The following is a 12,281-nucleotide window of genomic DNA, read 5'->3' on the forward strand; positions in this document are numbered from 1 at the left end:
ATCTGATCATCCCCGGAATACTCATCATTCTGAATGGTAAGGTTGTTCATGTCTGTAGTGAGATGATGTGTGGCACCTGTTTCCGGATGCCACTCAAGAGGAGAAGAGATGTTAGACGCCGCAACCATCGCATGTGCCGAGTTCTGCATATTGTGGGGAGTAGAAGGGACATCTTGCAGAGAAGGGTCATAATGGCGATAGCATTGCAAGGCACTGTGACCTGGTTTATTGCAAATTTGAAAGATAGGACAAGAAGGATGATTGTGTCCTTGAGGAGCATGTTGGGACGGAGGAAAACGACTGCCATTGCCACGGTTGTTGCCACGCCCCCGAGATCGATAGGCGTGGTTGTTGCCATGACGACTCCCGTCGCCATTGCCACGAAACAAAGGGGAAGGATGACGAGTAGCAACGTGTGCGGACGGTTCAGTAATATCAGCAAGGGAGGAGGGCTGATTTTGGTGTGTGAGACGTGACTCATGAGTGAGAAAATGACAGTAGAGCTCCTCAAGAGATGGAGGATCAAGCCGAGTGGTAACCGATGTAACAAAGGGATCATAGTCAGATCCAAGACCAGCGAGTAAAGAGCTTTGAAGATCATCACTGCTTAACGAGTGACCAGCTGAAGCAAGTTCATCGGAGATCTTCTTCAGGTTAAGAAAGTAGTCGGTGATAGAGAGGTTACTTTTCTCCAAGCTTGCCAACTGGGTGCGCAACTGCACAACTCGTGCGCGAGAATGTGAGGCAAAGCGCCTCTCCAAGGCTTGCCAGACTTCATGGGAGGTGGTATAGCCAATGATTTGGGCAAGAATACCTTCTGAAAGAGAGGACATGAGGGTGCTCAGGATAAGTTGATCCTGTTTGACCCACTGATGAAAAGCAGAATTGGGTATTCAGGAACTCTCGGCATCATCATATGAAGACGAAAGTAGCCAAGGGGATGGGGCTTTGATTGATCCATCGAGGAAACCAAACACATCCTGTCCTCGGAAGTATGGAACCATTTGAGCCTTCCAAAGGAGAAAATTGTTACGAGTAAGCTTCACTGTAAGCATATGAGGGATTGCTGTGAAGATGGGATAAGCGGGGATGACATTCTCGGCAAAGGCTTCGGAAGGAGATTGCCTAGTGATCGACATCAAGACGTTTGTCAATCATTTGCTCTGATACCATATAAGGAATCAAGAGAAGAATAGATATATGGAAACAAGGAGAAGAACAGAGATGGCTTCAAAACGTTTCAGTGAGGAATGAACTTTTCAGTGAGAGAACAATATGTTTTCTCGTTACATCATTCTCGTCCACAATACACCTGTTTAAATAAGCTACAGAGCTTTGTTTAGATAAGAAGGAGAAGCAGAGTTGGTTAGTCGGTGTGATGGAATAAAGCCTGCCGTTGTGGATTAGGGAGAAGATGACGATGGCTCCATGATTTGAGGAACCGATAGCTTCAACATCAGCTAACAAAAATCCTATTTGGATGTTCCTGGGCAAAAAAATCTAGAGGAATTGGGCCTATTAGCCCATCTAGCTTGTATTTTCTAAAACCTCTCCAAACCCAGCTTTTGGTCTGCAGGAAAAATAAAATAATCCATGGAGGTCTTCTTTTTTTTTTTTGGTTCTAACGGAATTTAGGATGGGTGGAGTTTGGTTGGTATAGGGCTATGCTTAAATAGACGGCCCAATCTACGAATTCTTCCAAATTTTTAGCCCAATGGTATATGAATAGCCAAACAAGTGAGAGAAATATCCCCTCTCGTGGTATAGGGAAGGAATTGAGCTATCATGCTGACCAAAAAGCCCGTTTAGCAGGATAAGGGAAGGAATAGGTTGGATTTATACCCTAGCTTATTCCCCATCTGATTGTGGCTAAATCTTTCAGGAGGTCACTTTATGACAACATCATGATCTCGATCTAAATGTGTATAGATGTATGAATCAAATCAAGCAATCTCTTCCAACTACTACGAAACGGCATGGTGAATTACTCCTCACTTATTCCTGTAAAGTCTGGATCCTCTGTTATTGTCAGTCATTTGAAACCCTTCATGCAGCTTTCATCCTTGCTTTTCAGGTTGCTAGAAAGGTAGGCTAAGAATGAGCTACACCTCCCACTACCTTTATGGTTATCATGCGGGCTTGGACATACGATTGTGGATCTTATATACCAGGGAACTACAGGTTTAAGTCTTAACTCGCTTTCAATAATATGATAATTCACTACTGGAGATGACAGTCTAAAGTACAAGCTCTGATGCTGCACAGCTTTCTCATGTGACATGTAAATAAATTAAAATACTTGATATACATATGTTGCATAATTGCATATGGACAAACACTTTGTAATTCATCTGGAGTGTGGTAGTGTAGGAAATTTTGTCATAAGGTAGGTTTTTTGAAGAAATTTCATAAGGCAGGTATACCTCATCAGTCCGAACAAGAATGGCAACTGGCCATTTGCGAGGGAATCGCAGTGCCTTCTGTTATCCGAGCACTAACATCCTACGCAAATTTTGAAGTGTCAACAAAATCATAAAGAAGAGAGGAATAAAACTTCTTTTTATGTAATATGAACTTTTCCGACTCTTATATACTACATCAAAATCTGAAAATGTCAAGTTGGATTACCGTGACGGTGGTGTGGTAAGCCGTATATGAATCTGTTGAGTCCATTCTGAATAACTCTGGATGTTTTCCACCCATGCGTCCCCGCATCAAATAATTACTCCATTAAAGCCTGTCCTTATGGAGATCTGACTCTTGAAATAGATGGCATTAGGTGCGATTTGTTTGTGGAGGATATGCAATCTATAGGTTTTCTATTGTCTGCTTCTATTCTTTGCCATTGGAGTTTGCCTCTATCCTTAGATGTTAATAGCTGCTGACTTGACCTCCTACCTAAACCTGTTAGCTAGATGGTAATGCTCGCTGCAATTGACCAGCCACCTGTTGGGTTTTATTGGCAGCTGTCCTTTATCACAACCTTTGCGCTGGGCTTTACTTCTCATTGTCTACTTCTTATTGACTTTTTGTGATTACAAGACTAGTGAACCCGGATTTGAGCATCTATTCTCTTGCTTTTGAGCCAAACCAAGATCTTCTTGGTCTTGCCACCTCCACCGACCATCACCATAGTTGCCGCCGTCGGCTCTCTGAGGCCGTGTTGCCGGACCTCCGGCAGCACCCCAGCCTCTTTCCTCTCCTCTTCTCTCTCTTCTTTCCTATATTTTTCTTCTTATTTCTTCTTTTTCTTCCCATTTTATCTTGATTTATTTATTTTTTAAAACATATTTTACTTCCTTATTTCCTCATTGGCCTATAGATTAGATGCACTGATGATCAATGTCATTGACAACCAAAACCAGACCAGACCCCTGATTTAACTCAGGCTGAGATTCTCTCTCTTCTCCCTCTTTTTCTCTCTAGATAGGCTTAGGGATCTTGTCTTTCTTTTTACTCGGATCCAAGTTGACTCGGTGTGGAGGCCCTAAACTGCTCCGATATCTGGGCGGTAGACCGACCAATTACCTCGGCCTTTGTCGGGTCTTTTTGGAATTTGACCACTATTAATCTTCTTCGAGTTACCTAAATCATGTCTAAACCTGAGCAGCTGAATTCATCTTGTTCGAACCGACCCAGGAAGTCGGGCATTGCCATTTGGCCATTCTGATTTAGGGGCATGAGGCCATATCCCTAATAATATTTTAATTTTTGACTTCGCTTGGCTTCTAAGATAATGATGAAATTAATTATATTTTAATAATATTAAAATGGGTGAACCTGGCTGGTCTCACTGAAGTTGAAGTTTGAAGCGAGAAAAAGTAAGTATTCTAATACTTCAAAGTATGTTTTCTAAATTTTTAATAAAATAATAATTAAATTTGATTATGATATCTACTTTATATTTGGTTAAATGGGTCAGACATGTTACTGTTACGATAGTAATTATTTTAAAATATATTATCTGTTATGTTATAAAATTTAAAAAATATGATTGGGTGAATTATGAAATTTGTCTCATATATGTATTCTCAATATGATTATGATCTAGCTCTGCCAATGAGAATTATTCGTTGGTCTTGTCAATTTATAATTTGAGAAACTAGTTTTGACGTTGAACCACCGGTGATTAAAATAGTGGTATTTAGACTCTAAACCATCGGTGGATAAGAATAGTGGTATTTGGCACTTTGTGCATTTTGACCCATGCCACTGAGTTACATGACCATAGCCTGATGTTGAGTTTCTAGTATCAGTTTATGAAAATAATAGTAAACTTCAAAAGAGATATATGTATCATTTAAAAATTAATTATTTTTGGTCAATAACTTGCTTTTTAACTAATTATTTATTTGGCATGCTTAGACCCCACTTTGAGGTATTATATTGCTTACTGGGTTAGTGCAGCTTATTATTTTTTTTCTATTTTTCAGATCCAGATTCATGATTGCTTAGGACTTGGGGGAGTGCGTTGATCTTCTGAAGATATTTTCAGTTTTTTTTTTAGAGTTCTAGCTAGCCTATTTAGACTATTTAGAATATTTTATTTGATTTGAATAAATAATTAAGTATATGTTGACTTATGCCACTTTGAAATAATTGATTGTAAGAATTATTTGCATGATTTGCATGATATGATATGTAGTCTTGATTACATTGATTTTTAAGAATTATTGTTTTGATATGATCTGTAATCAAACATGGTCTGTCATGCAGGTATAAGGCATGTGTTATGCCCTGGTTGGGGGCATGATATAATATGATCAAGCAAATTCAGTCATTTTCATTCCTCTGCAAATACTTTTTCTTTGAGGGAAAGGGAAATGGGAAACCCCACCCAAAAAGCTTCCTCTTAGAACACTTGGAAAACTTCATACGGTTATTAGCTATCAGAAATTAAGTTCACCTGCTGCTTTCCATTCATCCACACAAATCACATTAAACCCATAAAAGTTTGCACCATATCTATAAATGGAGTCGTCCCATTGCCTGCTGAAAATAAACTCTTACCTCTTCAGTCTAGATTACGACAGTACGTGGCTCTCTACCTGAGCTGACCTATGATCTTATTTAAGCCTTCCAAGGGTAGACCTAATCTCATCCCTGCTATCTCTCTGAAACTTTTTCTTCCCCTTGTGCAATTAATCAATTATACTGCAAACCGATAAAAGCCGGGTGGCTGCTTTTCCGGCCTCCTTTATCATCCAAAGAAAAGAAAAGAAAAGAAAAGAAAAGAAACTTGTTATGCTGCGCCTGGCTGCCAGCTATAGCTGTAATCACTCATTTTACTCTCAACACCTCAATGCAATGACAAGGACACCAGCTTTAGTTGGTCAGCGTGCTTTTAATCTCGCACATTTATGATCCAGCAACTACCTGTGCAGTCCCTACTCATTTATTCCATCTTTTATAATCTTGCAACGAGTACCTGCGGTTGAATTAGATCTTCTTGCTGTGTACTCTGTCCGGTAAATTCAGGGAAGGTGTTGAACTGGGCGGCCTCTCACCCCTTCATTTCTCAGACTGCAGCTTTCAGAGTCAAACAAGGGCATGCCTTGCAACTGGGATGATGGAGGCTTTTTCTACGGAGTTCTTGATTTGGTATCCCAAATACATTTGGTTTACAGAAGGTCGCCAGCAGCTTGGACACAAAAGTTACTCGCAGGTGGTATGTTGCAGCTAGACATCACTAAGGAAACAATATCAGCTTGATATATATATACTGTGGCTTGTACATTTAGCCCTCTTTGGCAGAGCTTTTAGAGAATCAGAAAGCTCTGCCCCTTCAAAATACTTTTAGATGGAATAGAGATATTTGGTAAAAAAATTTAAAAAATTATTTTAGCTTTGCCAGAAAGCTAAAACAACTTTGAAGCTTCTCTGAAAAAATACTTTTAGGTCCCATTGGAAAGCTATTTTGAGTTATAATTTTTTTTTCTTTTTGGACCAAAATACATTCTCCGAAAAAACATTTTTAGGCTCCCTTAGAAAGTTGTTTTGAGTTATAATTTTTTTTCTTTTTGGACCAAAATACCCATGATAAAATATAATAATTACAGAAATAATCATATTAATATATAATGATAATAATTATAATATTTTATATCTTTATTATTATATTATACTATAAAGATAATATTATATTACATTATATCATAATATATTGATATATTATGTTATATAGTATTAAAATATGTTATATTATTATGCTATAGTATATAATATTATATTACTATATTATAATAATATTATATTACATTACCATAATATTATACCATATATTTATGTATTAATACATATTGGTGCGGACACCAGTGCCAGATCAGCCATCATCGAGTCTACGGTCACCACAGGGTCCAGCCAGTTTGATTTTATTTTGGATTGATTTATTTTAGTTGGGTTTATATTATGTTGATTGGGTTTATTTGCATAGGATTGTTTTATTTGTAAGGGTCTATTTGTTATTTTGTGACCCTATATTAGGGTCCATGCACTTGTTTAGAATTTGATGAATAGTTTAATGAAATTGATCTTCCTTTCTTCTGATGCCCTGGCGTGAAGCCACGGCCAGAGCCAGATGAGAAGCCTGGTTCTTCTTCCTCCCCTCCTGTTCTTCTCTTCTCTTCTTTCTCTCCTCTCCTTCTTCTCTCTTTCTCCCTCTTTTCTCCTCTACCTTGCATCACATATTATATTTTATTATATTCTATTGTATAATATAATACAATATTTTTTATGATCATTTTGTCATACTAAAAGTATTTTTTCAGTTTGTTTACCAAACAAATATTAAAGTCTCACGGCACTTTAGAAATATAGTTACCAAACAGTAAATAACTTTTAATAAAAATTGTACTTCAAAAAATTCTACTTTCAAAAGTTCTGCACCCCCCCCCCCCCCCCCCCCCCCCCCCCGCGCGACAAAATCATCATTGAAACCCCTTTTTTTCCTCTATCTTCTTCTCTCTTTTTCTTCTTCTTCTTCTTCTTCTTCTTCTTCTTCTTTTTTTTTTTTTTTTTTTTTTTGCGTGCAGCAGCTCACCTAATAAGGCGTTATAGGTACATGTTCAATGACGAGGATCGACAAGAACAGTTGGATGCCTCTATCAGCTGCTACATGATCATTTAAGGTTTGTACTAGAAGTGCATTATTTCTTCTTGCAAGAATGTTGATTGTTTCAGCAATCATAGTCATTCAAACTTGTGGTCCAACATAGCCATTTTGTGACTAATAGCCTGTTTTTCATTGCACCTGCGCAATCCAATCATCTAACCTTGGCCATTAATGGTTGCAGTCCGAAAATCACATCATGCTAAATCATCGGTTCAAGTTCGGGTAGGAAAGGTCATCTCAGTTTATGCTGGCGACAGAAGTCGATGACTTGCATGAACAGCAGTGAAATTTAAGGTTAATCGATCAAAGCTTTCGCGTGTTTTTTTTTCTTTTCAAAGTGTTTTATTGATTATGTTTAGTTATTGTTATTGTACACACCACTTATGGGATTTCATGAATAAGATGCAGAGAATTCCATTCATAGTGATGGACCTATTTCAAATGTTGAACTGCATCTCATTCTAAGCTGTCAGCACCGATTTGCTTCGAAGATTAATTCCAGTACAAGAAAATTTAGAAGCAATGAAATTTTTTTGTGGTTGTGTCAGAGAAAAGGTCGAGTTGGTGTCATCATGCGTTGAGGAATTTTCCTGAAGGCGCCCAAATTACGTCGTGTGCTGCTCTGTCCAGGAAACACCGCGTTCGGCGCCTGGCTACGTCCCGGTGCCTCGGGGCTCTGTTACGCCGGAAGCAAATGGAGCACTTGCACTGGAATTCCTAGGGACAGCTTGTTTGAATGCTCCAGCAAGCTATCTCTACGCGAGGGCCCTATCTGCTCTCTGTGCGGCCTTAATCATGGGTTATAGCAAATTATTTTTGCTCCTTTGTTCCCTCCCATTGGTTCCACTTTTCCGTTTACTGGAGGTAGAATGCTTTCTTTTCCCTTTTTTCGAGCAGAGTTTACTGAAGGTAGATTCCAGTTTGTTATGGGGAGATAAGATGAATAAATACACCTAAACCGTTGTTTTCCCAGTAAAAGCATAACGGTGAAACTAGCGGTGCAGGAAATGAAGAGAATCGATCAGCTCTCGATCTTCTTCAGCGGAGCGATGCAGAGCAGAGACCGCTTGGCTCCGGGAGCGCTCACTTTCAGCTGAGACCCGATGGAATGGAACATATCCAATTAGAGTGAGAGGCTAATTATAAGGCAGAAAGGTCTGCCCTGCCGATCAGCTTGACGTACGATCGATACATTTGTATGCATTCGGAGCAGGAGGGAGGCAAAATATATAAAGCCTAGAATTCTGCAACTCTTTATTTCCTTTTTTTTTTTTTTTTAAGTGGGGGCGTACGGGGACATACACCACAAGCTTTCACGGGTTGAGGGTGGGGGGACTGTTCGGTGAGCTTGATTGCGAAAACACGCAAATAAAAACTATATAATATCGGCAGGCATCCAGATGTATGCAGGATATATATATAGGCTTCCATATACAAAAACCACACCAACCAACCAACCAAGCTACCTACCTACCAAGAAAGGCTTACCAAATCCGTCCGCTGTGATGGGGATTACATGGAAAAGCTGCCTTCTTCATGTGAAGGGGACCCTGGGCAGTTGTTCCTGTTGAGGAGCTCCTCTATCATCTGCAATGCGATCCTGTCCTCCTCATCCATCCCCTGCGTCGACGTCCCCTCCATCGCTGGCGACGGTGGCTGTGGCCCCGCCTCCCCCTCAACGTTCCTCCTCGACTCCTGCTGCTCATCCGCCTTCCCGAGCTGGACGGTCATGACCCAGTTGGAGTCCGCACGGGCGCCGGCCCGCTTCTGCCACACCCCGATGTGGGAGTTTTCTGTGTCCAGCCGGAGGCAGGTGAGGGACGGGGACGGAGTCTTGCAGCACCGGCGGAGCTTTGCACTGAGGACCTCCGACAAGCCTGTGGAGGTGGCGCGATCATTCTCATTATTCGGCGGGGCATTCCCGGCCGGGATTTTGGAAACCGGGAAGTTGGTCTTGGCGTTACGGCCGCTCATCAGCACTGCAGCCTCGTCGTAGGCCCGCGCAGCCTCCTCAGCCGTCTCGAACGTGCCAAGCCACACCCTTCTCTTCCTATATGTGTATATACATATGCATATATGACATGGAACAGACAGAGAGAAGGAAAAAGGTTGGTGTTTTCGCACCAGTAGTGGCTCATAGCTAGTGGTTCGGCTACCTGCAATGGTTGCCAATTGGAAGGCTTAGAAATATAGCAAAGTGTGGTAGAGAGTGCTTACAGGAGAGGGTGGCGTATCTCCGAGACCCAGGAGCCCCAGTTGCGCTGCCTGACTCCTCTGAACTTCTTCGACTGCACCATGTTGCAGCATATATGGGACCTCCGGTACCCGGACAGAGGGCAGAGAGTCAGAAAGAAGAGAAGGAAAGATGGCTCCTTGGTTCTAGTGAATATAAAGTACGCATCAGGAGAGGGAAGGCAGAAGTGGTTGAGAGAGAGAGAGAGAGAATTAAAGGAGAGAATGTGCAGGGGTGCTCGCATAAGTTTGCCTGGTGAGATGTCGATCGGTGAGGCGTGGCCGTACGTAACCACCAAAATACAGTGTTAATAAACCCGGCCACCTACGCTCTTGGAGGAACAATAATGGGGGCCTTGATGCCTATGAGAATGGGCTGCTGACATGGTAAATGGTGAACCTAAGCAGGTCGGTCGGCATTTCACCTTTCGCGCGAAAGAAGGATTCACCTGCCTCGGCGTGAATCACGGTTAGATCATCCACACCCCAACCCAACAACCTAAACGGGGGTAGAAGAAAAGAAAGCCTTCTAAAGCTTTCTTTTTCTTTCCCCCCTTGAGAGAGAGAAGCTGCGAGTTTTCCTGGCGACCCATGCCGAAGTAATGGCTTGCATGTGTTCTCTTAATGGTACAAATCATTGGAGTAAAGTTCGAGCCTTTTGCGGTGTAACTTGTACGTACGTACGTACCAGTATATGTAGGAAGAGTATTGAGGGAAAGTACATGGTCGATCGTGGAGAGAGGGAGAGTAGCCGATGTCCTAAATTCACATGAATCTGCATGTATCCCTCTATCCGTGGCCTTGACCGTGCAACAACAGAGCCAACGAGGGCATGCAGGCATGCAATTAGCTAGGGTCTGGTGAAGGAGCGTGGGCGCGTCCTGTGCCTCCCGTCGATCCTTTCTACATATTGCTCCGCATGGTGATCCAGTGGCATGCATTGAGGAGCCATGCAGGACTCCTATTTTTTAAAGAAGTGTATCAAATTCGTCCCTTGGCCTCTGCAGGGGAACAGATAGAAAACCACGGATCCAAACCACATCATGACCCAGACTAAAATTCTTCCACCATTCACCGTCCTTGAGCCGTTGCTGGTTCAAAATATTGCCATCTATCCATCTCTAGTGCTTCTGTATCTAACAAAAATAATATTGATGCTTATATTCACGCCTGCTTCCTCCTCTGCATGCAACATATATATATATATATATGCCCAACAGAAGCATATGTTGCTAGATGTAAGGCCCTGATAGGAAGATAGATTTTTGTTCTGCTATTTTGGTATCTTTCTTCAAGCTGACCCATCGGGCTTGCGCTCAGTCCCATTCGAAATTAAATCTAAATTGAATTTAAAATAACGATAAACAAATCATGCTTATGCAACTTTCAAACTTTAAATTAATTTCAAGACAAGCCGGATGAGATCCCGGCTCAATCAAGCTTGGCTTGATTACAAAGACAGATATCTATCTACCAGGATACTTTATCAGGGGATGCTTGCCCTAGTTTAATGGTAGATGCATGGGATCCAGCGAACCGCCCTCGTGGCCGTTCCCCTTCCGAGCGTAATTTACGCATGGGCACGCGGCAGCCGTGCATGTACTTTTTTCCATTGGGTGGGTCGGACCGGACCCGGCCAGACCTCAAACAGGACAGGGCTTACCATTCTCGCGAACGAAGCCACCTCATTGGCTGCACGAAAAAGCGAGAACCGTTGCGGGGTTTGGTTGGCCTTGAATATGCGATCCGGTCACCGGCCTCGGTGTCGCAGCCGTAACTCCGCCCCGCCGAACCTCCCGCTGGCCCATGGCCTGCGAAACCTGAGTCCTGGTAATAAACAGCGACCGGCCTCCCTGCCGTCTCTCAACCGTGGTGCCATTCTCCATCTTCTGCCGCGTTATTTTAATTCAAACCGCACCCTTTCATTATCTCTAGTATTTTAATTATGAGCTTTTTCTTTCTTCTCCTTTTTTTTTTTAACTCTAATCTCCCTGGCCCCAAATATTTTAGTTAAAAAAAGGGGAAAAAGTGTTGAGAATCATTGAGCAAAAGTGGTATCGGCTGCAAAAGTGTTGAGAAATGGAAGTAGTTGCAACCACATCAATTTCCTTAAATTCTTCTTGGTTGTCGCTACCAATTTATTCATGATCTGTGACAAAAATAAATCATTGAGCAAGCATCATTTATCAAATGTTTCAGACGGTTTCGTGTGTATAAGATTCATGCGCGGAGCTTTCGCTATCAACCATTGCTCATTGCACCAAAAACCTGGACAAAGAATGCAGCATCAATCAAATCCCTTTGTTTTTTACTTTTTTTTTTGTTTTCCCCTTTTTTTTCTTATTTTCTCTTTTTATTTTTTGAACCCTGCAGCGGTTCCTTCCTAGTCGGGTCTGTATTCTGTAATGATTTGAGGAGAATCATAGAGATTAACTCCATCCGTGCTGTCTAATGTGGATCTCAAGTTGGTGGTCGCTCTTCTTTTTTCATCTCGGTAGCTGCTGACCATTAATTCATGATCTAACGTGTGCACGTCAACAGTAATTATTAAAGAGAATTAATGCAACAAGAAAGGATTTGGCTAAAAAAAATTTTACATGGAGTGCAAATCCTCCACAATCCTAGCCATGGTAGGTGGCATAATTTTATCATAAATCGAAGCAGAATAAAAATATATTTCTAGCCGATCTGCTTCATGGTCCGATAATATGGATATTAAAAGACGACATTCTGCGTTACAAAATGCTAAACTATTAGACTCGTCCTGAATGAAAAGGTTAGTAGAAATAGCTATGAAGCCATGGAATATGATTTGTGAATTAATCGTAACAATACAAGACGATGAAAGAGGTTGAACTCTGCTGGTGGATCATCAAACATGCCCAGTTATTGGCAAGAGATTTTGTCTCAGCTAACACTGAGTCAAAATGGCTCAGGA

General features: G+C 41.5%; 1 protein-coding gene across 1 annotated transcript; it reads right to left on the reverse strand.

Annotated features, from left to right (window-relative positions):
- Positions 1-8,368: 8,368 nt before the first annotated feature.
- On the reverse strand, positions 8,369-9,874 carry LOC103708748 (ethylene-responsive transcription factor WIN1-like). The gene is made up of 2 exons (XM_008793819.4): positions 9,329-9,874; positions 8,369-9,161 (listed from the first exon to the last, which is right to left on the reverse strand). The coding sequence occupies exons 1-2, from the start codon at positions 9,586-9,588 to the stop codon at positions 8,624-8,626; spliced, it is 798 nt and encodes a 265-aa protein (XP_008792041.2). The 5' UTR covers positions 9,589-9,874; the 3' UTR covers positions 8,369-8,623.
- Positions 9,875-12,281: the final 2,407 nt, after the last annotated feature.

This window comes from Phoenix dactylifera, chromosome 8 (genome assembly GCF_009389715.1).
Source record: "Phoenix dactylifera cultivar Barhee BC4 chromosome 8, palm_55x_up_171113_PBpolish2nd_filt_p, whole genome shotgun sequence".
Taxonomy (NCBI): domain Eukaryota; kingdom Viridiplantae; phylum Streptophyta; class Magnoliopsida; order Arecales; family Arecaceae; genus Phoenix; species Phoenix dactylifera.

Coding starts and splice junctions, on each gene's coding strand:
- LOC103708748 (XM_008793819.4), bottom strand. CDS start 9,588: ATGCGAGCACCCCTGCACATTCTCTCCTTTAATTCTCTCTCTCTCTCT. Junction 9,162..9,328: donor GAGATACGCCACCCTCTCCT/GTAAGCACTCTC, acceptor ATACACATATAG/GAAGAGAAGGGTGTGGCTTG.